This window comes from Drosophila subpulchrella, chromosome 3L (genome assembly GCF_014743375.2).
Source record: "Drosophila subpulchrella strain 33 F10 #4 breed RU33 chromosome 3L, RU_Dsub_v1.1 Primary Assembly, whole genome shotgun sequence".
In the NCBI taxonomy this organism is placed as follows: domain Eukaryota; kingdom Metazoa; phylum Arthropoda; class Insecta; order Diptera; family Drosophilidae; genus Drosophila; species Drosophila subpulchrella.
Window position 1 is genome coordinate 24,302,099 of NC_050612.1, and position 25,686 is coordinate 24,327,784.

The 25,686-nt window shown below is 40.1% G+C and overlaps 2 protein-coding genes across 2 annotated transcripts in view; one reads left to right on the forward strand and one right to left on the reverse strand.

Annotated features, from left to right (window-relative positions):
• Positions 1-1,443: 1,443 nt before the first annotated feature.
• On the forward strand, positions 1,444-1,990 carry LOC119554560. The gene has a single exon (XM_037865531.1). It carries the CDS (start codon positions 1,555-1,557, stop codon positions 1,915-1,917), a length of 363 nt encoding a protein of 120 aa, XP_037721459.1. The 5' UTR covers positions 1,444-1,554; the 3' UTR covers positions 1,918-1,990.
• Positions 1,991-2,439: 449 nt separating this feature from the next.
• The window catches only part of LOC119554169 (glypican-4), a 42,903-nt gene continuing 19,656 nt past the window's right edge, over positions 2,440-25,686 (reverse strand). The window contains exons 2-8 of the mRNA XM_037864958.1: positions 10,614-10,778; positions 10,041-10,275; positions 7,254-7,410; positions 6,526-6,792; positions 4,203-4,804; positions 3,973-4,142; positions 2,440-3,894 (exon numbers count right to left, since the gene is read on the reverse strand). Coding sequence (XP_037720886.1) covers positions 3,449-3,894; positions 3,973-4,142; positions 4,203-4,804; positions 6,526-6,792; positions 7,254-7,410; positions 10,041-10,275; positions 10,614-10,778 — 2,042 coding nt within the window. The 3' untranslated portion in view covers positions 2,440-3,448. The remainder of the gene's footprint in view (positions 3,895-3,972; positions 4,143-4,202; positions 4,805-6,525; positions 6,793-7,253; positions 7,411-10,040; positions 10,276-10,613; positions 10,779-25,686) is intronic.

The following is a 25,686-nucleotide window of genomic DNA, read 5'->3' on the forward strand; positions in this document are numbered from 1 at the left end:
GAACGATGAAGCACCAAAAAGTTTTATCTCATTTCGAATGTTTATTTATGAAATTTATGTGTATTGGCTAATGAAACTTACGGGGAACTGAGGATGACCGATAGCGAACGGAAAGATTGCTGATATCCTTATCTATTTGTCTTTCACTTGATATAATTGGTTACTCAGCACAGTGATCACCGGAAAATTGACGTCAATTTCCACTTTCGCTGCGCCCACTTTTCATTTCATTTCACGACCGCACTCGCGTGCGCCTCGCCTTGCGTAATTATTCAAATTCAAATTTTTAGCAATGGATCAAGATTCGCGCATCTCGTAGATATATTTTCGTGTGCACAGGGGGGCTCCAGGTTAACGTTTCGAAATTTTCTTTTCAGCCGTTCAGTTTTCACGTTGCGTTGGCAGCAGTTGTTTACCGTACGCCGCTCGCGCGCTCACTGAAAAAAGCCACTAGAAGCTCCCCGCGCACCCAAAGATATACAGAGAGCCAGATATCCGACGGATGGAGCGTCGCCTGAGATCTCGAGACCATTTCGTTGTTGTCTCGATGTCGGAGTTTCCACGCTCTCCGAAACGCCGGTCGTATGAATGGATGAATAATTTTGGTACATAGAAAAAAATATTGCCAAAATTGGTCATCACATCTGTATTCTTCAGAAGAAAAATGCTCCTAAACATCCATGACATATCGACATACCAAAAAATACATAAAAGTTCATGCATACATATGTACCATCAAACCTCTACAAAGTCAGAGAACAAATATTTTTGTTATATTATACGATTATAATTGTATTCAAAATATAGGGTCTTATATTCCAGATTATCAAGAACTGAAAGCAAATAATAATAAAAAAAAGCGTAACAAACGATTCTATACCAAGCAAAAAAAGAAAGAAAGTTATCTTCGGCAAGCCGAAGTTTGTATACCCTTGCAGTTATAATTATTAAAAATAAAAAATACAACAAATGATATTCCCAATAGATAATAAGATAATATGTCAAAAAACACCGAAGCTATAATTTGTTTCATATTATTTTCCCACCAATTTTCCGATCGTGCCTATGGCAGCCATATGATATAGTCGTCCGATCCAGAACGAACTAAAAAATGTTATTTCCAAGCGTAGGAGGTTAAAAAAAACCGAAGCTACTCGACTCGTCTAGTCATGCTGATCAAGAATATATATACTTTATGGGGTCGGAAACGTCTCCATCACTGCGTTGAAAACTTCTGACTGAAATCAATATACCCTGAATGATTGAATCTTATTCGCTTCACGGATTTGAATTGATTTTCCTCGGATAAGACAAATCCTTTTTTAAAATCTATGAAGTGAACGATGTCCCCTTATCAGATTTTGATTTAACTCAAAACTGGAAAAATATGCAATGAAATTGGTAGAAGTTTTCAATGGGTAAACAGGAATATCTAGAAGGCCGAGTCATTGCCGCTCAGTGTTTCGTATAAATAGAATTAAAGAATTCGATCATCAACAGTCTCCGAAATTCAAACTTATACAACTTATAAAAAGAAATCTGAAAATTTTTATAATGTCTTCTTTGAACTCATCAGAGACGCCCACCACAAGCTCTGCTGTGCAGAAGCAAACTTCAAATGATCAAGAATGTACCATGAGCGATGCCCAGAGTTTTGAGGGGATCGATAATCGCCTCAAGTCCCTTCTGGCTCGCTTGACAACTCTGGAGAATTCGCTGGCAGAGTTGAGCCTGCCTCTTCAGTCTTACTTCGAAGGAGATCAAGGAGACACCGATCAGGATTTTGAAACTTTGCAGGATGCGTTGGACGTTCAGGATCATGAACTTTCGGACTTGGTGGCTGACGAAGATATTGGAGACAAGAAAGATGTCGATGATGTTAAAGAATTAAAGGATGAAGACCCAGAGAATTCGTAAGGAATTTGTCTGCATGACTTAAATGTTTTTCGTGTTATTTGATTTAAGGGCATTAAACTATTGAGAATGGTGTACATGCTAAATTTATTCTCATTATTTTAAAAAGTGCACTCTGTTATTATGGGGAATGCATCGAAAATGTTGCGTAATACAGGAAACTAAGTGGTTGGAAAAGAAGCTATAAATGTCTAACCGGTCAAAATATCGCGGGGCCTTTTTTCTCATTCTAGGATGGGCCGGAAGTGCATTCCTGACAAGTTAGTAGTCCTGTTGTCCAGACTTACCCCAATTTTCCTCTTCCGGTGAGTTATACATGTAACTTACATGCTATTTCTACATAGGTCCAGTTGCGACATCTAGCGGTGGTGTATTTTACTCATCTGTAAGCATATTTTACACGGAAGTACCTACACTTTACTTATTTCTTAAGTGTTGGCAGCACCGTATTTAAAGGCGCGTAACTTTTAAATTTGAAACCATTTGAATAACCCCCAATCTATTAAAAAATGCAACTCGCTTTCGTTGTTACTTTTTTGTATTTTTTCTTTTTCCATTTGTTTTAATACAATATATAAAAACCGATAAAAAATCAAAAATAAATATAAATATGTAGGTTTACTCAGTTTAGTTTGAAATGCGCTTGATGGCTGGCAAAAGTCAGGGCTGTCTACGAAAGATACAAAATTACAAAAGCCGTGGCTCGGACGCTTTTCTATGGCCATGATAACGTAAATTAGACTTCAGCTGTTTAGATTTATCAGTTAGACTACAGTTACAAATTAGTTATTGCTGTTCATGTTGGGGCTAATTGAATTCGTGTGCTGTGTGGCAATTTGCTTGTTACATATGCGCATATGCATAAATATAATACAAATTTAATATGTAGGTGTAGGTGTGTTTTCCGCTTAGGTCTCTAGGGGCTAAAGTGTTTATAGTTAATTTTTGCTAAACGATCACATTGAACAGGCACTCCGCTCGCACTCACACTCGATAAAAGCACTCACTCCTCGACATTCACGCACTCACTCGCTCGTTCTTTCGCTCTCTGGCTTACAAATTACAATTTCGCACTTAGACTTAGAGTGTGGGGGAACAGGGGCATTTGGGGGCTTACTAAACTAAAATGGGCTCGTTACGTATTCTCTCTCCTCCTCGAATTTCTTGTTTTCCTAACGTTAAATCAGGCATTTTTCGATTTTTCACAATAGCCAAGAGTTTACAAAACTGAATTTACAGATTTAACGAACTTGGTTTCAGCTCATGGATCACAAGCTTGATGTCCAGAGATTTAAATCTAATTCAAATTCGCAAAGTCAAGACGAGAGTACCATTCGAAAGGGAGCCGTATATATATTATCGATTGCGTTTTGATTGCTTCTATCAAAAGTTTTTATAAAATTTTGGACTCGCATTTCGTATATAAGGGTTGCATGTAGTTCTGCTAATAACATTTTGCTTCACGGATGAATGACTGAGAGGTGTAGGGGATGCAGCCGTGCTCCACCTTGGCTGCCTTTCGCACGTTGAGTAATCACAGCAAATCGACGCATACGCCGCCGAACCACGCCATATAAAGCGGCAGCAGATAGACAACCAGAGCGCGACGCAGCGTCATCTTCTCGGGGGCATCCGAAGATCGATTGTCATTGGCCCCCGAGCCACCGTGACCGCCATCCGAGTCCTCGTCCTCCTCCTCCTGCCGATGATCCTCATCCAGATCGTTGTGATCCTGGTCAAAGTGGGTGGGGTGAACAAGCGGATTCTTGTCGTCCACTCCGCTCGTCGGTCGAGATGTGTGCGTGGGCAGGTGGCCACCGGTGTCCTCGTCATCGTCGTTGTCCGCATCCACCGAGGGGCGCTCCACTTCCGGCTTGTGGCTCGGCTCGAAGGGTCCCAGGCCAGAGCCCTCGTCGTCGTCCTCGTCGTCTTCGGAGCCGGATCCAGAGCCTGCTCCACTGCCTGCATAGGGCAGTTCTTCTGAAAAAGCAAGGGATTTATAATCAGAACAGGAGTAATAATATTTGAATGGTTCTTTATTTGGTACTGGATCCTTACCTTGTTCACTCCACTCTACATCCTGACCGGTGTAGGCATTTCGCAGATGAGCAATGGCATTCTTCAGGTGACTAAGTTGCGCGGACATCTGAGCGGTCTGCTTGGTGCTGGCCGGATTGCCACTGAACTCTGGATTCGAGCCATGCTCTGTGGTAATGGAGTGCATGTATCTACAAAGAAAAGTAGGTTAAATAAAGATCTATTAACTTCATAAGCTATTTTCTTCCCACCTGTCAATGGTGTGACCATTCCAGCACATGCCGTCCACATCGGAACTGGAAGCTATATCCTCGTTGCTGCAAACGGAGTGCGGCAGATTGGACCAGAACTTCTTGTAGTCCTTTACACGCTGGCGAATGTCCCTGACGATCCTGTCTAGAACCGGTTCCCGTCCACCGCCTCCACTTTCATTGTCATCGTCATCGTTGTCATCCCGATTGTTCTGCTGTTTGCGTCGCTGTTGCTGTTGCTTGCGTCGTTGCTGCTGCCGCCTGTTGTTGCCACCACCACTGCCGCCGCCTCCTCCTCCTCCTCCTCCTCCTCCTCCTCCACCACCGCTTCCTCCTCCATTGCCAACCTTTCCAACGCCCTGCTCCTGGGACTGCTGCTGTCCCGAGGACTCCTGTGAACCTGGCTCAGCAGCTCTGCGCTCCCTCAGCACAATGGCCTCATCCAGAGTGTCATCGATGTCCAAAGTATCCGACTCCACGGGGCTCTTTGCATTCAGAACTTGAACTCCTTGCATTTTGGGGCTAATGGATCGCTTCATTTTCTTCAGCTTGGGCCTGCCACATCCTTGGAACACGCGGTTGGTGATGTCCTGGCCAGAATCCTGCAGAAAAAAAATATAGTATCAGATACAGATTCAGATTACACACATTTTCTGTTAAACCAAACTAGTCCAACTATACATTGTAATAAAATAAATTAAAGCCTAAATTATAGCCTAATTGACCTCATAGAAAGTGCCAACACATAAACAACTGATATTTGATATTTTTAATGTTTTCTTAAAATTAGAAAGCTAGGAATCGAAATGGCTTTTTGAAACCAGTTGCGCAAGGAATATCACATAATTTTCCATACTTAACAGCAATTCCATTCACACCCCACTGAGTGTAGCCTCTTAATGGCTATTTATAGTTAGTTTTTATTGACCCATTCCATAGATAAGAATTGATTTCATCCGGCTACTCATTATGAGCCACTCGAGCGATCAGAGACCTCTTCCCAAAGAGTCAACTCTTTACAGAAGCTTGCGCTTCATCGGTCTTATCAGCACTCCTATATCTCCTGTGTTATTTCCTTCAATGGCCCATCTTCTTGGCAGTTTACAGTTCATATAATTACGGAGTTTGGGTTAGGAGTTCCACAGTTTCAGAGCTCCAGAGTTCCCTCCGGTTCATCATAACTGTCGACCCGACTGGGAGATGGTAATCATCAAAAGCGGTTCGTTCGTCGGTTCAACTTACTTGGAGGTTGGGCAAACGCCTGACACACCGACCAAGAAACTAATCAGAATTAAAATTGAATACTATTTCGCATTTTATTTTGCATTTTTCGCCTTTTATGGGGCCGTCGACCAACAACAAACATGGGCAAAAGTAAACACATTAAAAGGCCAAATGCCGAAACACAAACAACAACAGCATTAGATATAGATACAAACAAAGGCAGCGAATAAGAAGAATCAGAGGTTGAAAAAAGAAATGTATAAATTTTAAATGGAAATATAAATTAAATTCATATGCGGGCCAAATGTTGTGCAAATAAATCGTAAAAATGGCAAACAAAACAACGAACGCGGTGCTGATGATAGTTCAAAACAGACAGCGGGTCTAGAGAGGGTTAAAATATTGCTGTAATCAAAATTCAATAAGTTATGGCCGTCCGAGTGTAAATTATTCTTTTGCTTTCTGTGTAAATATCATGAATAACATTTGTGTATTTTTTACAGAAAATTTATGCATGAGAAGTATCATTTTTTAATGGGTGTAACATTTTGGCATTTATGTAGGGATTTAATTGTAATTGGGAGAGAATGAATCATTTAAAAAACATTTGGTATTTTATTGAAAATATAATAATAGAGATTTTTGTTTTCCCATTTGCCAAGAGCTTCATACATTTTTTCGAACGTAAAAAGCCCATCTTTAATGGTACAACTTTGGATTTGTTAATGATTTTTGAACTGGGGGTTTATGAATCATTATAATATTCGATTTGTTTCCTCATTAGCCAAAAACTCCATAAATTTCTTCTAACGTTAAATCTCACATATCAATCGCCACGATCTCTTCCGGCTTTCCCCTAGAATTACTTTGGGACTCGTTTGAAATGTATGCGAATTAACTAACCATGCGTAAACCACTCTGACGCACTGACAGTTTTATGCGAGCATAACTTAGAGTCCCACTGCGAACCCCGCCGAAGATAAAAATTAACCAGCAGCTGCTCGGCCCAAACGAGTTACAAATTGCGATTGGTTTATGCAAATGCTAATGATAATGACCCCAGCATATCCAATTATCCCGCTGTAGCTGTGTATCTCACCTGGAAGTTCATGATGGCCTCGGAGATCTTGATGTTGAGTGGCTCCACCACCATCACAATGTTGAAGGATCCCAGCAGACGCTCGGCCAGCTTGTCCATGTTCATGGCGAAGTTCTCCCACTCGGTGTCGAACTCGTGCTGGTAGTGCAGGCATCCCTTGATGACGTTCACGCAGTAGTTGGTACAGGGCTTCTCCGTATAGCCCTTGCAGGCCCCGCAGTGCTGCATCTTGGTCAGGGCCCCAGTGCAGTCGGCATTCAGTCGGACCTGAGGATTAGCAAAAGAACGTATGATATAATACCTTGAAATTCTATTACATAGGTGAAAGGTAGACTAGAATTGAATGGAGATGTCGAAACAGAATTGGTGTTTATAGGTCATATGGATTATAATCTAAGAATAATCCTGTTATTTACTGTATAATCATGTTATAATGTATTCAAAACAATTTTCTAGACCTTATTACGCTTTTCTTTTATGCGCCTAAAAAATCGTCGAATATCAATAACTTTATTTTTTTAATTTCGTCAAGTTAATATAAAAAAATATTTTAAGCTTTTTTAATCTTTACATTTTATGATTACAATTAAATTGAGAAAAACCCTTTCAAAAAGATGAATCTATCAAGTATTATTACATTTAATCATTAATTAGTATTGCAGATAAGTATAATCGCAATTCTTTAGCGCAGAAATATTTTTTATAAATCACGTTTGATCTTAACTTACATTCAGAACCTTCTTGGCCACCTCGGAGGCCGTGGTCAGGGCCTGTCCGTAGGTGCGCGTGGCCACGAAGGATCGCTTGATTTGCAGGGACAGCTTGTCCGGGACATCCCCGAATGGCTTCAGTTCCTTCATGTGCTCGCTGACGCATCGCATGTAGCTGGAAAATAAGAAATGGGTGGAAAATGAGAGCGGAATGTTTGGGGAAAATATTTTCATTGGGTATGCTTCTACTGGAGGCGGAAATCTGCGCTTGTAAATGGCATGGCTCAACGCCATCACCATCGCCATCGCCTCCGCCCTCGACTTCATCATCATCATCATCGCATTCTTCTCCGCAGCCGCACAACTAAAATTTTTATGCGGAAAAATCATAAAAATAGTTGCTTGCCATGTGCTGGCGTTGTTGATGTTTTTGTTTCCCCTGCAGCACCTCTATAAGAATAAGTATGTGTGCCTAGTCCTACAGTTTGGCCATCAAGCATGACAGTCATTGCACTTGTACGGCTGCCTTTGGCCCCTCACTGTCACTGCCTGCGCCATTATGGTCAAGAAGACGGTGGTTCTGGTCCCCATCCCCGTCCCATTTCCCTGTTGGCCATCGCCCCTCCAGTTGGCCTAAACAATTTAGGAATTACTGCAAGTCGCATTCGCAGAGGTGACAGATCAGTCAAGCGGCAGCACCAGCAGCTGGAACTCCCTGATGGGAGGGGAGTTTGTGGAGTTTGGACTCTTAAGATAGGCGATTAAGGTAATGACTAAAATTCCTAAAAAAGAAAACACTTTTCTTCATTTAAGGCCTAACGAATTATCTAACATCAACTTTATATATAAATATATAAGATGATATGATATGATGCTAATAAAATACAACATTTTAGCTTTACTCGAATATAATATGACATTAAAAGAGATAAATTTTTTTTTTTCTTTCTCTCTTTATATTTATAGTAGTAAATTCTTTTGAATTAGTTATTATTTTTATACATTGATTAAAGACTAACAACATGCTTGTTAATTAAGTTTGTTCCACTATTTATCATCCTATATCTAGGACTGTGTCTTCTTTGCCTCAATTTGTAATGACATGCGACTCTTCATGTTTAGGACATATCGCATATCAGTGTTGTATCCAAACACCCGTTGACTTCCCATAGTTGTCCCCTCATTTTCAGACGAACCCCCAGTGTTTGCCAGACAAACTAACTGCTTGAGCTACCCCCTCATTAAATGGGCAGGAGAACCCTAGCTTCAGGTCCAGTTGGAACTCTATGTTCTGCCGGGGCATCTGATCCATTGCGAGGGCAAGACCATCGCAGTTCAGGCAACCGACCAACCGCACAGAGCAAACAACAGTCACAAACAAATAACAGGGGGACATACACAGTGAAAATAATGTTTAGGTAATTAGATCTTAAAAGAAAAGAACAATGATAGCTTGAGAACATCAAGCATTTTGGGCTTTATAAAGTGCTTTTTCAGGCAACATGAATCCACTTTGCAGCATAACTTTTGGGATGGTTAAGTTCATTATACTTATGTATGGGTGGAATATTTTTGGGCAGTGTAGCAGGCAAGTGCCGGCAATTACGCGACATCGTCCTCGTCCCTCCTTCTGCCCAATGGCAATAAACGGGCGACGTGCCAAAGCACGTACGACAAACTAAAACGATGACAATAAAAGCGAATCGCTTGAGCTCAGGCCAAAAGTCGCAATCGGAGTTGGAGTTGAAGTCAGCGGCATCAATTGGAAAGCGCGTGGGTAACACGAGCCTTGCCAAAAGGGGGAGTGGCCGGGCAGGGACCAAAAAGTCATTTGGCCAAGTCGCCGGTTACCGGAGACCAGAAAACCAGAAGACCAGAGAAGACCGTTCCAGGGCAATGAGCCAAGTGGGCGCAATTTTCGCTTCATATTCCCCCTATTCACCATTTTGGCGGAAATGCGAGCAGCTGACACAGGAACTGGCATAAAGTGCGGTTTTGGGTTATGGCCGGGTTATGGGATTGGGATCGGGATTGGATGGAATGGGTTGGATGGGATGAATAAATCGTAGTAGGTAGAATGGTAGTGGGAAGTAAAGTAATATCACCCATGTGGGAGACAAGCTGTCTAACTAGAGGTGGAGATATTATTGGAATATTGGGTAAACTACTTTCAAAATTTCAAAATTTGTTTCTTTAATATCTTAAAAATACCATATAACATAAATAAACAAGGCACATATTTTTTACGAAATATAAAAATATTGTATCCATTGAATATTTTTAGATCAAAATTCATAATACTTCCATCTTAAATTCGATATATATAACTATTAATTTGAATGGGTGAATTAGAGATGCTCTGAAACATATCTTAAAATTAAAAAGACTTTATATAAAACATATATGATATATTCTTAAATATTCTTATGTGTTTCTAGAGCATCTCCTATTCACCTATGGAAAACTTCCCCGCAACTTCCTCATTTTCTCCTTGCTTTAAGCGTTTCAACCGCAATCGAAAAATCTGGCAAAAACAAGAGCGACTTCAGACTCGGGTAGCGTAGAAAAAGAAAACCTCCATAGGATATACTCATATCGGGAATCGCCAACTGAAATCGCACACCGCCGTGTCAAAGTTTCGACGGGCCGTCAAGTCAGTTAGTTGTCGTCAGTCGAGAGACCGAGACACTTTGCGGTTTCACACGTTTTGTTTTTACGAACCTCCAGTTAGGAGGCCTCTAAAATCGGTCTCGCTTTGGAGCCCTTTGGGTTTGGGTTTGGGTTTCGATTTCGCAGACTACTCACTTTTCATCAAAGGTATACTGGGTGTTCAGCACGGTGAACATTTTCTGGTACAGCGTGTTGAAGAACTTGTCCATGACCTCCAGCAAATCCACGCGACCGTTGGCGAAGTACGTTTCCAACTCCTTGAAGAGATCCGAGAAGACATACGAATTTCTCTCGTAGATGACGCCGTATGTGCGAATGAACATACTGTTGAACTGGGTTCGCGACTCTTTCAGCAGGGCGGTGAAGATATCTGCAGACGGAAAAACGAATTAGTGAAAAATGTAACGAGATTTAATTGATACTGAGCGCACATCCGCTCGCATCGACTAAAAATGTTTGGAGTTCGATTTTATTTCTGGCCTGCATCCGCTGGAAAATAGAATACATGCAGCCACATCCGCCTTGTCGCCGGCCACTTGACATTGTCAGTAACTCGAGGCCCGCATCATTGGCTATAGATCATTGGATCTATATAGATCTGGGTTCTGTGTGAGGTCACAACCACTTGACACCCGAAAAATCCCTAATCGGTGGCTTATGTGGCATTTTCGAGTGGCTCGTTGATGGGAATAACAATCGGTGACCTACCTTTGAACTTGGTGGCCTTGCTGCCCAGGATTCCAGACATCCGAGAGATCTGGTCCTTGGTGTGCGTTTCGAGTTGCTGGCGGGACTGCATCGCCATTCGGGTCTCCATGTTGTAGGTGCAGCAGGTGCCCACCGAAGGGGATTCGCAGTATCGGAGGACTCGTTCTGGAAAGGGGAAAAAAATATATAAAGTTAGTCAGGGTTTATTGAGTCGGAAATCAATCTTTAGTTATAAAAATTTAATGATAAGCAATTTTAAATGTGACTACTTATTAGATTATTAGTTTCGAGTGGATAGATCATATTGTACCAAAAGTCGTCTAACTCAAAAGACAATATTTCACACCATTTTGAAACTATTCTCACATCTCTGCTGCTTCTGTTACCTCCAATCTAGTTTAACGATTTTCAAGGTATACCATTCTACTGACTACCATTTGTTTGCCCCATCATTAGACCCACTTCCAGATGCATAACGTTGCATCGCAGTCAGCCACGAATGAAGGTTTATCAACATTCCAGGAACTCGCACTGGAGTCGAGTGCAACTTGCCACTTGACATGGTAACCAAATACCAAATACCGAAAACCGAAAACCAAAGCCTAGCCAGCTAACAGCGATTCGTTGGAAAAAACAAACGAAGCGTAGCTACTGGTAAATGCAAGTAACCCGAAGAGGCAGAACCTGAAACCAAACTCAGCCCAAACTCGCCGGATACGGGCGTGGTTGCCTAGAGAATTCCTAGTCTCTGGCTGTTTTATTTACGCAAACATTTAACACATTTTTTTAGAGAAAATTAGAGGAAAATATGCATTAGTTCACTGCAACGATGAGTTCATTTCGGTGGACTGAGACTACCCATTTTCCCCCAACATTATGCGATCTTTTTTATAGCCGCTGCTGTTCCATGTTTATTTAGACAATTCCCAGGCAGAGAGATAGAAAGAGCTGCAAGATCGGCGATCCAAAAGTTCAACACTAATTGAATGCAAACAAGTTGGAAGTTGTGTTTTCTGGTTCCCAATCCAAATCCAAATCGGAATTTGTATTTATATTCCATTTGGTTTTTTTTGGGCGCTCATAAATTCCTGCTGCCCAGTTAAATGCATCATATGCTGTGCACACATACCTTGTAGTATATGGAGTGCTGCACGGTTTGTTTATTTCTTTTATAAATTTAGATACTTTAGTGCACATTTTTCGACAGCCGAATGTAAACAGAGTTTACTTCCATTCGCCCGGCTCCATTGCCCCATTATTTCCCCAACTTCCCCAGCTTTTATTGTCTGTGCTCGACTGCTCCGTTTTATGGTCTTTACTAATTGTTATGTTGCACAAGATATGAATTGAGTGTGGCACTATCTAGAGACCGGGATACATATACATCCTATGCGTATATACCGACCCTTTCAAGTCCTTCGGTCTGCTGGGGTTCCCCATATCCTGGGGCTTATCTAAATTGGCTCGCAGTCTGTGGTTTCCCCTTTTAATTGTCTGTCGCGGGGGTCGTTTTCGGTCCTATGTGACTGGCATGGCAAATGTTTAGCCGGGATTTCTCGGTTAAAGACCATTTGAGTTAATTGAAATTGTGGCAGATACAAGAGCTCAAGATTTGATGGCCAAAATATAGTCAGACTAAGGAGATAAGTGAAATTGACAATAAATAAAGTGGTCTTTTTTATTTACCGATTTAATATTATATTTTAATTTAAGGATATACATTTTATTTGATAATACATTATTCTTTATAGCTTTTATCAATCAGGCCTTTATCAGTCCATTAACTTTATCCCTATTTTTCCCTAGAGACGCTTAAACAATATTTACTACACTTTCCTAGACTTCCTATACCCTTCCCGAAATCCATTAAAATGCCACGCAAAATGACAGCCATAAACCAAAACCACACACAAACCCCCAAGAATTTGGTCACCCCCTATAAGGTCCCTTAATCTAATCGATAAACCGTATCTAAAATCTATGTTAGAATAACATATCGGCATTAAAGTAACGCCAATGATTCTTCTGCCAGCCATTTTTATGAATTGCTGCATAATTTTGCCGGCAGACAACAATGGGAAATGGGAAAATGGGAAAATCAGGCAGCAGCGGGGGATCCCAGATAACAAATGCTGCCAGGCGGCAACTTCCAGGGGGGAAATCACCAAAAAAGGAAGCCGGAACGCCGAAGGATGGAAGGTGTCATGAGCATAATAAATGACCTCAACTTACCGATATGGCATTTTCCCTTTTTATTCTAGCTGACGCTGTGGAAAATCACCCCGTTGTCTAATAGAAAACTTTGGCAAAAAGTAGGAAGACGACATCGAAAAAAAAAACAAGCAAACGAAAAACCACCCAGAAAAGTGGGTGGTGGAGTAACCAACACCACTCCCACCCCCTGGGAGAGCTGGTCACATGTTTTCCATTTCCACGCGCAATCCACTTAGTTACCAGGAGGGTGGCAACGGAGCAGGAAAAACTCTGAATTTACACTGCGGGAAAATACTAAATATATTAACTAATTAACTTATAGCATTATTAAACATAAAACTCAACGAAATAAAGTTAGTATCTTTCAGATAACTGGAAAATCCATCTTCAATCCGAAATTAGCTCAATAAAAATATTTTTTTCCAAAGCAAAGGTTAAATTTATTTACGAATTTCTCTCTATGCAGACGACCCACCAAGTGGAAGTGAAAATTCATTTCAAATGATTTACTGTAACGATCAACAAACCCAGGAATTGCCCCAGACAGACGAGTCAACCCCCGAGGGCGTCGCTTAAAAGGGTGCGAAAGTTTAGCGAGCGTATCGCAGTCAATATCCAGAATATCCAGCAGCGATAAGTTCGGGGTGAGTGGAGAATGGGAGCCCAGGAACACCCAGTAGGCAGACATCTCGCCAAGGTTAACTTAAATCCCATCTCTTGGGGCAAAACGAGGAGGACTCTTTAAGAGTGCTAAAAGTTGTCCCTAACCGGGATGCTCAACAGGATGCTTGACACCGAAGCCAAAACCCAACGCCTGGCAAAACTGCACCCTCGTTGGATGACAACAAAGAAACCGAAACTGTGGGTTACCATGGGTGCGAAGGGGAGATTTTGTGGCAAGATTTGATAAACAATTTGAAAAGTTTAGGGTGGTAGGGAAACCGCTGTTTTCCACTTAAATAACTTTAATAGGTTTTCTTTACACAAAGTACTTTAATCCCTTGGTTACATAAATAAAATATTTATTTAATGTTCTTTTATAACATTAAAAAAATTACATCTTTATAATTTAATTATGTTTTGAATTTTTGAATACTCAATTTATCAATAAAAAAAAATTTCCTAAAAACCAAATTACATAATTTGGAATACTTTACTGATGCAGCTTTATTTTCATCCAAGGAAATCAGTGCTTCAAAAGAAAATTAAATATATTCCCAGTATTTAAGTATAACTTTAGTGTAATTTGCCCATGTTTATTAATACTATTTATAAAGTTTATATCAAATCAACGGTTCAAAAGTACCAAAAATATATTCCTTATATTTATATTAAACTTTTCTGTAATTTTCCCATTTTTTTGGCCTCATTTAAAAGGTGTTATATATATTCTATCCCATCAATAAAATTGTACTGCAGTTGCATTTTCCGCTGCACAATTCTGGCCGGAAATGTGCCACATCCATTTCCCAGGCTTGCACACTTGTGCATTCAAAGTTTCCCCCCCCCACCGCCCACATCCTGTGCATCCTTCTCGCTCTTTCAGCCCCACCTCTCTCCCTCTCGCTCTCTTTCTAACCACTCTTTGTGCTCCACTTGGAGATGAAAAGCGCAAAACAAAACACACATTTGAAACAGTTGGGCGAGTGAAAAGCCGAAACCGGCAGAATGGAAAGCCAAGAGCAACAACAACAGACAAAGGCAGACGCCAAAAACTAAACCCCCCCCCCCCCCCAAAATGCCACCCCCCTCTTTATCAGCAAGCCAGCAACAACATTATCAATGGCCGGGAAATGCAGGGAAAACTTAACTTTTGAGTCGAGTTTCAATGGCCACTAGAAAGCGGAGAGAGAAAGAGCAGGATTCTCACTCATCGCTTCGTCCTTTTTGCGAGGCACACAAATGCGAGCCGGCAACTCAGCCAGGCGCCCAGAATTTCCCAGCAGCACGATTTCCAAAACTGTTGCACACGTGGACGCAAAACTTTTCAGCAGCAACAAAAAAATGGTAATGGAAATGTAGAAAAAGGGAGAATGAATAGCCAGACGGAGAGAGAAAGAGAGCTGAAGAGAGAGAGAGGCGAGCCTGTGAAAGGGTCGTTGCACGCATGTAGCTTTCACTTTCCACTATGCTGCGGGGTTGAAAGAGTGAGTAGGGGGATATAGTTCACAAAAGTCACCCCAAAAACACCAAAAAAAAAATATTATAATAAAAAAACGACGGGAAAAGGAAATAAAGCAAGCCGAAAAAAATTGTCGCCGTCTGGCAAGGAAATTGCATTAGGCAAAGAAAAGGTTAAACAACCTGTGAGCTGCTGTCCAGTGGTCCTTTTCCTCTCGCTTTTCTCCCTTTTGAGACTCGACTTAAATTTCCTGTCGGTAATTTATTTTCTCTGCACAAAAAAAAAATATCACTAAAACATAGTTCAAAATATAGTTTTTGAAAAATTATCTATATTTGGGTCATAGGTATTAAGGAGGTTTTATTGGATGTAAGAATGGATTTTAAGGATGTAAGTCTTATGACTTATAGAAAAAATATTTAGTGATATCTATAAAGATTTGGCATTGTTTTAATAAATGTATATATCACAAAAAAAGTTTATATTATACTTTTTTTAATATTTCCATATTTAGGTTATCAGAATATCAAAGGATCTTTGGGAGTTTTACCATAATATTATAGTCATATTTAAAAAGATTTGGAATTTTTTAAATTAATAGTTTAATTTACAAATACAAATAAAATTTAGATTTGTGGTTTTATTATTTTAGTTCTTTTTTTATTGATAAAATTTACTTTAATTGTTCTTTATCTACTTTACTTTATATAATGACAGAAAAACCTAATCAATATAATGAAATTGTTATTTAAGGGTTCGTTACATTTATAACATAATAGCTATAATGGTAAATTACCAAAAAATTAAGTATTGTACAATGTTTTGTATTTATTTTGTTCAACTTCCATAGTTCAAGATATTTTCTAATGAAATGTAACTACCCATTTTTTTCGTCGAGTGCCTCCCGTTGCTTCTCCTTGCAAATGCTTTGTTCTGCTTCCCATTTTTTGTTCATCAGTTTTGATGATGGACATTTGCTTGCTCAAGTTTTATGCTTATGGTAATGAGTTTTAATTAGGCGCACAGCAAGCGAAAGGAGGCAAAAGGAACAAGGAGTCGCAGCCACCACCATATCACCACTTTTACCGCCCAACAGCCAAGCCACCACCCACTGGGTGGATTCGGCCATAGTCTTTAACCGGCAGCAAAGTTTCTGTTTTTAATTCGCACGTAAATTGAAAATGGTTTTTTTCCTCCTAGGATATTATTCAAATTCCAGCAGCAACATCTGGCAGGGAATACGTTTTAATGAGAGCCGGGGAAGGTGTAATTTATTGGGTCAACACAGCAAGGTTCCTCCAACACTTTGGAAAGCTGTATTTTCCTCGAAAGTAGTACAATCTTTGCGTTTATTTAATTTTTTTCAGGTCAGCGAATGCAATTAAATCTCAATTGTTTTTAAAGAACGCTGGATTTTTTTTGGTTTCGGATTTTTTTATGGCTCTTTCCCTACACTCCATAAGGCCCGAAAATAGAAACAAACAAATGCCGAAAAAAACGAAAAATAACCAATGCACTTCACTTTGGGATCGGACAACACTCGGACTCCATGTGGACCGCAGTTTCAACACATATAACTCAATCGACACCGCCCGTCGCGAACCTAAAATCGAAATAGAGATGTAGTACCCAACAAAAAATTGGAATAATAAAAAAAAAACAAAAAGCAAAGCAGAAATTTGTACAAATATTGGGCCACTGGGAGGAATTTTGGGTTCACTTCCTGTGAAACACTTTGCCACCCATTGCCTCGCACTCAATTAATTTAACAGAGTTGCATTGAATTGGGAATTGGGTTTTGGGATTTGAAAATATGCATGGTATTGGGACCACCCGTCTGTGTCTAGGGGGAGTTCTTTCTGAAAAAGTCGGAAAAGTCTAAAGATAAGCTAATTATTCTCTAGAACATCATAATATTAGCACTTTAGATTAAACAGTTCCCAGTGCCTTAATAAAAAAAAAAGAATTAACAATTTTTTTGATATATTGAAAAAGTCGGAAAAGTCTAACGATAAGCTAATTATTCTCTAGAACATCATAATATTAGCACTTTAGATTAAATAGTTCTCAGTGCCTCAATAAAAAAAAAACAATTAACAATTTTTTTGATATATTGAAAAAGTCGGAAAAGTCTAACGATAAGCTAATTATTCTCTAGAACATCATAATATTAGCACTTTAGATTAAATAGTTCCCAGTGCCTCAATAAAAAATAAAACAATTAACAATTTTTTTGATATAAGTTAATGTTTTCTTACTAGAATTTTAGTTCTAGGTTTTCAAATATTTAAATAGTTGTAGTTAGTAAATTCAAACAATCAACAGGTTAAACGGTTTTGCATTATTCTGTTGCTCTGTTAAGTTTTCAGAGTCTTTGATCTATAGCCTAGGTCTGATAAGCAAGCTTTAACTATAAACATAGGTCTAAGGAATAGCGGTTCGACCATAATTATCTCTATTTATAATGCACTCCCATTTGTAATCCGGGCCCAGACAAATGTGTCTCTCCTTGGATAATTTGCCGCAGAAAAGTTGTATGAAAACCGTTCGTTTTGCAACATATTCAGATGAATAATGAGCCGGGTGAAGGCGTTGACTGTTAATTCTGTATCCGCCGGGTGCATATACATATACATATATATATATGCAACATTTAGCCTGCTTTGCCTTTTCATGCGGCCGGGAAAGACTCCCACCTTCCACCGACTGACTGACTATGTGTAATTACACAAAACGTAGGCTAAAATGTTGCATGGGAGATTTTTCCTTTCTTCGCGCTGGCTCTTCGCTCTTTCTTCGCTTTCTTCCACCGTTCGAGGCGGCGGCTCTTTTAGGCGTAATTAAAATTGCTCGAAGGGGCAGGGGGAATAGGTGTACGACGGAATGTTTATGTTGCAAACACGTTCCATCCAAACAGCGAGGAGTATTTCTAGAAGTCTTCCTGGTCGATGGGGGTTGGAGGTCGCCTGGCTTTTTGCCTGATGAAGTGACGACGTCAGCCAGAGTTTTCAAAGTTTTGCACATGTTTTGCCCATTTGTTTGGCTGCTGCCAAGATGTCTGCGGCCAAGCTGCATCTTTCAGCATTTCAACACACCTCCCAGCCGCCAAACCATCCGAATGACAATTTTGAAATGCGCAAAATGTGCGAAAATTTTTCATCACTAGCGAGTTGAGAGAGAAGGCATACAGAAATAGCCCCGCCAACCAAACAAACATATTTCCCTTGGCGTAATTAACCATCTGAAACATCTGTTAATTGGGGAAACCAAAAGGGCAGAAAAAGCTGAAAAGCTGAGAATTAAGACTAGAAGCCAAGCAGAAAAATGTTCTTGGGAACGGAGAATCTAACAACTTGTACAACATGTGGCGAAAAGAATTCAGATTTATGTATTTAAAACCAAGAGCCATATTTCTATAAAACTTCCAATGCGGATATAATTAATTTCCTTTTACGTTTTCTATTATTTTTTGTAGTTCTCAACCAAAATTTATCCACAAGTTTCCACTAAATTTGCGTTGCTCTAATTACTGGCGACATTTTTTGGCTCTGTGCACATTGCTCATACGCCTCATTGTACAATTTTTGGGGGCAAAAGCAACAGCAATAGAATGTGTAAACAGCAAACAGGTTAAACAGAGGCTTTCCAGGGACCAAAACACAAAACACACACGCTCCCAACAATGCCATTAATCAAATTTTATTGTTTAATTAATTTCGCTTGAATGAACCGAACTCCATGGCGGGGTGATGAGGCGGATTGGTAGTGGGCCAGCGGCCAAAACAAACAAATCGGCAAAAAATACACACACATGGCTGAGAAATGGCATTCAATTCGTTCGATTTCAAAGGAAACCAACCGCTCAACTTGGCCCAAGTTCGAAATTCTGGCTTTGTTTACCTCGCCTGTTTGACAATTATTGAATTTTTCTCTGCTTTCCTCCTTCGCCTATTTATTTGCAATTTATTCATCGCCGTTTCTGTTTGTCAGTCGATGATTTGTCATGGTCGCCGGTGGGGTGAGGAAATTGTCTGCTTTTTTCTGGCTTTATTAATCGAATTATGGATTGGGATCAGACATTTGATTGGATCACATTAGGTGGGATTTTGTTTCACTGGCGGTGGCTATAAAAGGTTTCTGGGTTTCAGCTGACAAAGGTTTGTGTAACTGAATAAGGGTCGAATGAGCAGAAAGGTTTATCATAATTTATTTTTTTAAGATTCATGTGCCACAATTTGTATTTTAAATAATTATGCAATTATAAACTTATGCTATTTTAAAAGGTAACAACTTTAGCTAGATAAGTTTTTACCATATTGCTTCAACATATATAAAGCTGTCCTTATATTTTTAAAATCTATGCCGAACCCAAAAGTCTAAAGATACAGCTACCAAATTGTCACTCAAAACTCTTACCATAGAAATGGTTAAGCTTAGAACTGATTTGGCCACTAGCTCAATAGAAAAGTCGCAGTCTTTTTCAATTTGCTCACAATTCCCGTTTTATCTTTATTGAACCATTTGCACGAAATTTAAATAACAATTTGATTCAATTTTATTCAATTCACATTTTTGCACCATAAGGCGCGTTAAGTCGAAGAGAAAGGAGAAGAACCAGAAGGAGATAGATAGCCCGGGGAGAATTTCAGCTTAGGCCATGGTCAAAAGTGCCGCAAAGCCCGAATTCAGACATGTTATGGCCCGGTTGATGTTTTGACTGGATTTAAATTCGATTTTGGACACGAGATAAAAAGCCAGAGAGTTCGGGGGAATAGAGCGGAGATTCGGGGGGAGAAACTGAGAAAAGACTGAGATTTACCGAATGCAGCCAGCGTCCATCCAGTCCACTTGGTGTGTGTTTATTCAAAGCACGTTCCTGTGGTTCAGTTTTTATTTTTGCAGTGCTGAAGACATTGACTACGTGTCGCTGTCAAACAGTGAGTGATTTTTTCCTTTTTCTTGGCGTTGCGGCCGGGCCAACACGAGCAGCATATTTTGTGTGCCAATTAAAAACGTTAACAATGACGAGTCACCGAATCAATTGGCAGGCTGCGCTTAAGCCATAAAAGATCATTTAAGCCCCGGCTCTCACCCATTTCGCAAACCTTTCGCAAAACCTCAAGCGCTTAACCGCAAAAGCCATAAAAGCTGAGATTTCTTCTATAACTACAGCCAGGCAGAAGAAAAACCGGAGAAAAAAAATGTAAAACCAAATCTACCCCGTTCAAAATTGCTGTTGACCACAAAACAATTTAGGGAACCGAAGAAGTGGGGAAACGAAATAAATTGCCTAAATTTTAAAGCTCATAAATGATTTAATTTTGTGGAATTTTCAAAGGTTGCTTCGATCTTTTGCCAGTCCCTCCATCCTCATTCTTTGGTAATGAATCTGGCCAAGAGTTGCAATCAATATCGAGACGAAAGCTAAGCAATTGACAAGAGCCCAATGTCTTGTGGTTGGGAACCAGATATCGTATTATAGATCAACCACTTTGAGGGAAATTGATATTGCAAATGAGTCATAGAACTAGAACAATGGAAAATTATTAATGTTCCTACACACCAAGCAGGTGAAGTTCACATCTTTTGAATTGCGTAACTTCCCGTCACAATTGATTTGCTCTTGAAAATCCATTTGTGTCAGCCCTGGAGGGGTTCTTCCCATACAATATAAAGCCATTTTCAATAAAAGAAAATCTTAAATGGAATTTATTAATATTTATTAGAGCAACAACAACGGCAAGCGACACACACAGAGCGTTAATAATTAATTTAATCAATAATCGATGGCAGTTCCCTGGAGAAGAGCATTTAAGCGACTGCGATAGAGAGAGGAGGTTAGAGTCCAGAAATAAATTCTACAAAATCCATGTGGACATAATCGAGCATAAATTCCCCAAAACAAAAAAGGGAAAATGAGAAAACCATCCCAAAAAGTCAAGCTGTGAATGGCAACAAAGCGGAGAAAAGGTCAAAATCGGTTGGAGACGACAACAAATTAGGCAATGTTTGGGCAGGTAGACGAGAAGGAAGAACAGGATGGGTTGGTTCTAAAATATATACCATGCCATACCATAATATACCATATACATAGGATGGACGACACCCTGAAAATGCTAATGTTGCATGCCACATAATCCTGTTAGAGACGCGTGAATGAGACTGCCAAAAACTTGGACTCCTCTTTCCCGTTCGCATGTGACAACATAATTTGTGGGTTCGGCCCTACTTTGTCTTAAGGTCCGCTGCTGATGAGCCCGCTGATGATTATTAATCACACACATTTCTGTTTGTCTTTTGGCCGGCATACTTAATGAGCTTCGAACAACTAATAACTGGGCTTTATTTGACAGTTTATGGCCATTTAATGCTGAGGAGAAATTTGGGTTTTTTCGTTCGTGGAGTAGGGGTAAAAATTAACATAAGCAAATTTGAAGAGAACTTCTTGGCCCGAGCAAAAGTCAAATGTCGCCGAGCCGACCAGTTTTTATAGCACTTAAAAGCCCATCAAATAAAGATGTCACTTGAGGCTCATGAGGAGTTGCAACAGAAATACGTCGCTCCCTTGTTTTTTTCCCCCAAAAACAAAACCCCAATTATATTTAGACAACGCTTTGTGTTGTTGCAACGCCCACGCTTCTTTTGGAGCACCCTCATATGATCTCGGGCTGAATTATGATTATATAGACGCTGCTTCGCCTGTTCGCCACCACTTATAAATTATCTTTAATGACAAGTGCACTAAACTAAATAAATTGTTGCCGACTTAATAACGTAATTCTCCTTTGGCCCACAAGTGGGCGTTGTCTGACTTCCCCCTCTCACTCTCTCTATCGGTGTGTTCTCGAGAAAATAGTTTAAACGATTTATGGATCTGCCAGCCGGGGATCATATCTGGGGAACATTTACAGGGGGATCTGGGATTACAAGTGATAGATCGCGACACTTGGCGACAGGCGAGCAAATTTGTTACAAAGTTATATCTGTGCGGGGGATATTTAATTGCTACCTAAAGGGAACTTCAAAAATTCATAACTAAATTGGCTTGCGAATTTAATCTGCTAGTGTTTTTAAGATCTCTTTATCATATTTATCAAAGAGGAATTATGAGGGAATTATTGACTTAAATTCTGAATGAGTGCATTTTCCTTGTCATTTAATCCTCTTTACTATTTACCAAGCTCCTTAAATCCCACTAAAGCATCCCCCATTATCCTCCTTCACCGCAAAATTTGAACAAAAAACTGCTGCTGACAAGACGTAAATGAAGAAAAATGGCATTATATGCATCATCATTGTGGTTCCTGTTGTTGGGACGCCTCTTCATAAAGCTCATACTCGAATGCAGTCCAAAGACATTTATTTAAATTGAAATGCAACGCAAGAGATACTGGAGTAACTACATCATTGTTTGCCTCACGAGTTAGATGAATTTGCCTGCAACACATAAAGGAAACCCAAAGGCGGACAAAAGACAGTGAAGCCCCATGAAGGCAAATTTATTGCTGATAAATTGTTGGCTTATTTAGGGGCATTTAACATTGGCCACAGGCGGGGGAGGGTGTCGAGGCATTTTCCTTGGGGGGCATGGGCATTATTATTATGAAAGGCCCAGTGCGATGGGGCGCGAAGTGCAGCTGTTTAATTAGCAGCCAACAGCGGAATCGAGCAACCATCGAATCTTTCAATGGGCCAGCAGCTGCAACATCTACTTTGTGCCGTTGATATCAATCAATGGCAATTGATCGGAATTGAATGGTGTTGCACTCCATTACAGCGAGTGGAGCGGAGAGATTCGAGGTTGATGCACTGCGGGGAAACCGATTCTCAGAAAAAAATTCTCAAAAATATGGAAAATTAACCTATTCTTAGATGGAAGTATTCCGCAGAATTGCCAATAATGTTTTGATTTTTGGTGAAAATAAATGCGCAGCACTTAGCTGCCTTAGAAAAAAGGTTATTATTTTTGATGATCGTTAAAAAATTCCACTGCGCTATAGTATTTTACCTTAATAAAACTCAAAATATACTAAAATCTTTTCTTAAGAAATAGCTATTTCCATTTGGATGCCTTTGTTTCATTTCTTCTGATTTTCTTCGATTTATTAATTCCATATCCAGCACAAAGTTCAATAAGTATAGTGCGTCATTAAAATTGTTTTTGAGGAAATACATGAAGCGATATCGATTTCGCATGACGCAAGCGAAACAAATCTAAGCAATCCCCCTCGAAAAACCACAGAGATAATATATGAATTGTGTCAAATTAATTTGCATAAGTGTAGGGATCGCGGGGGGGCGGCGATGAAAAATTATTAAAAATTCATTAGGAAGCGAATCAAGACAATTAAGAGACATCGAAGATCGAATAATCAAATCGATTCGAATCGAATAATCAATGGGGCGTTCTGCATGAGCGAAGTTGGCCACCATTTATCATTTCGATCGGAAATCGAAGGAATGCGAAAAGCCGTGTTTTTGCTGTGGATCTAAAACAGAAGGCCCGCCAAGATGATTCTTCCTACCATACCCACTCGATGGGCAGATAAACCAAATAAACACTGGCTGAGAACAAAGCAAAACTGGATGATGATCGACCCAAGAGGCCCCTCAACTAATTGAGTGGGCAAATAAATGGATTGATGAGTAGCCTCAGCTTCGAGTGGCCACCACTCCTCCTGACCCCAAGTCCAAGCCCAAGCACTTTGATTAAATTTGCCCGAATGACAATTCCTCCCATTGCGGATTTTAGCTCTTGGCTCGCCAGTTATCCAGAACTTGTCCACAGGAAGTTGCCACTGCCAGAAACGACTACGAGTACTGGTACAAGATGCAACAGTCGCCACGGGGAGCCGCATTCATCGAAAACTTGTTCTAGACCAAAAATAACCGGGGGAAAGGAGGTGGGAGCCGAACTCCAGCCGGAGCACATTCCACAGTCAGTACACCACAGACCAAGAACGGGGAAAATTGCACTTGAAAAATGGGAGCCATACTACTAAGGGTACCCCAAAATTGATAAGATATTGTGGCCCTAAAAATAAACAGTTTTAAATGTATTATTACAATATGCCTTTCTTAGGATTTTTGTTATTTAAAAACGAATTATTTTTTTAATATTCATAATATAGAGATTCAAAAAAGATAGGGTTAGCCAAAGCAAAATCCCAAAGTCATAAATTTCATAACCTGTATTTTATTTTAACTACAAAATGTATACCTTATTTTTTCCCTCAGTGTATAAGTTTATGAATCGTTCTTTGGTTTGAGAATGAATCTCTTTTTCTTGGGTGTCTGGGCCATGGCCCACGATACTGGCCGGTGTTTCGGGGCGTTTACAACGCTTTTGGTATCTTGTATTTATTTAATTGACGTTTGTACGTGTTGGTATTATAAAATGATCAGGAGGCGATCTCGGCCGGCTCTCTCTTAGGAGGTTCTAGGCCCACAGGTCCAGTCGGTGCCTCTCTGGGGGCAATTATGACAGCATTTGGGGCGTTGCTGGACATGCATGTGGGGGCCATAGATCGCAGTCGCCTTGCAGTTTCTGCACTCCGTGGAGCTGTGTGTGTTTGGATTTGCTCTACGTGCTGGCAGGATAATTAGCTTAGTCGCCATCCAACTCCGCAACTCCGAACTGGCTGCCTTTTGATCTGTCTGGGTGTTAGTTTATTAAGACTAAAGTGGGATTTTAATGGCCTGAAATATGCCAGGCCAACTGAAATTGCCAGGCGAGCGGATTGATCTTGGGGAATTCGAGGGCGGAAAGGAAGTTGTGGGAATGGTCCTAGACATGAAGGAGTGAAAAACCCTTAAATTGCAGCCTATAAAAATATTTACATCACTAGGGACTCTAATGGGGTGATTCTTTATGATTTTCTATCAGAAACTTGTATACCTAATCTGTCGAAATATTTATTTAATTGGATTTAACCAAATGGCATAATGGAACTCATGATCTTAACTTTCTCACGCTATAAAGATGTCAAACACCCAAAATCCACCTAATAAATAAACAGCCATAATAATAATAATTTAATGCCTCAATCGAAAAGCCATTAAGAACAAGTTTACTCTGCAGGTTACTTGAAAAGAAACGCCCGAAAAGGGGGAAACAAAATTCGACAAAGAAAGAAATACCGGACGTGATTGGATGATATACAACTATTTCGATCGCTCAGCCGCTCAACAATCACAATCAATGAGGCTATTCAGGAAAGATGCTCCCACAGACCAAACAGAAATTGAGTTGTAGTCCAACCCGATCTTAAAAGCAGACCAGACTCTGGAGCAATGATAAGATCATCGCCTTGCCAACTAATAACAGCCAATGATGGCTGGCGGACGCTTTAGGATATGACTTGGCAAATTGTGCGCATTATTAAGACTCGGCGACCGAGTCGAGACGAGTTCTCTCACCCGCTCGTTGAGATCTTTCGTATCCGATTATAACCATTAACACATTTTGTTGCCTCGCTCAGACGATTTTATGTCGACAATTAAAAAATCAAATAATATTTGTGGCCCTGTCCCACAGATGATGCGCAGAAATCGGAGATCTTTAGAAATGTAAACAGATTTGGAATGTTTTTCTCTCAGCTCAAATCGAGTGGAACAAGCATTTTGGGTTAAGAAATACATTTCCCTCGGACAGGTAATTAATCCATTAACACAACTTATATATTTCATCGGTAAATCCAGTCTCGGGAAATCTAAGCGATAAACCAAACAAAAAGG

Bases quoted from the DNA above. Each gene is read 5' to 3' on its own strand.
- LOC119554560 (XM_037865531.1), top strand. From the start codon at position 1,555: ATGTCTTCTTTGAACTCATCAGAGACGCCCACCACAAGCTCTGCTGTG.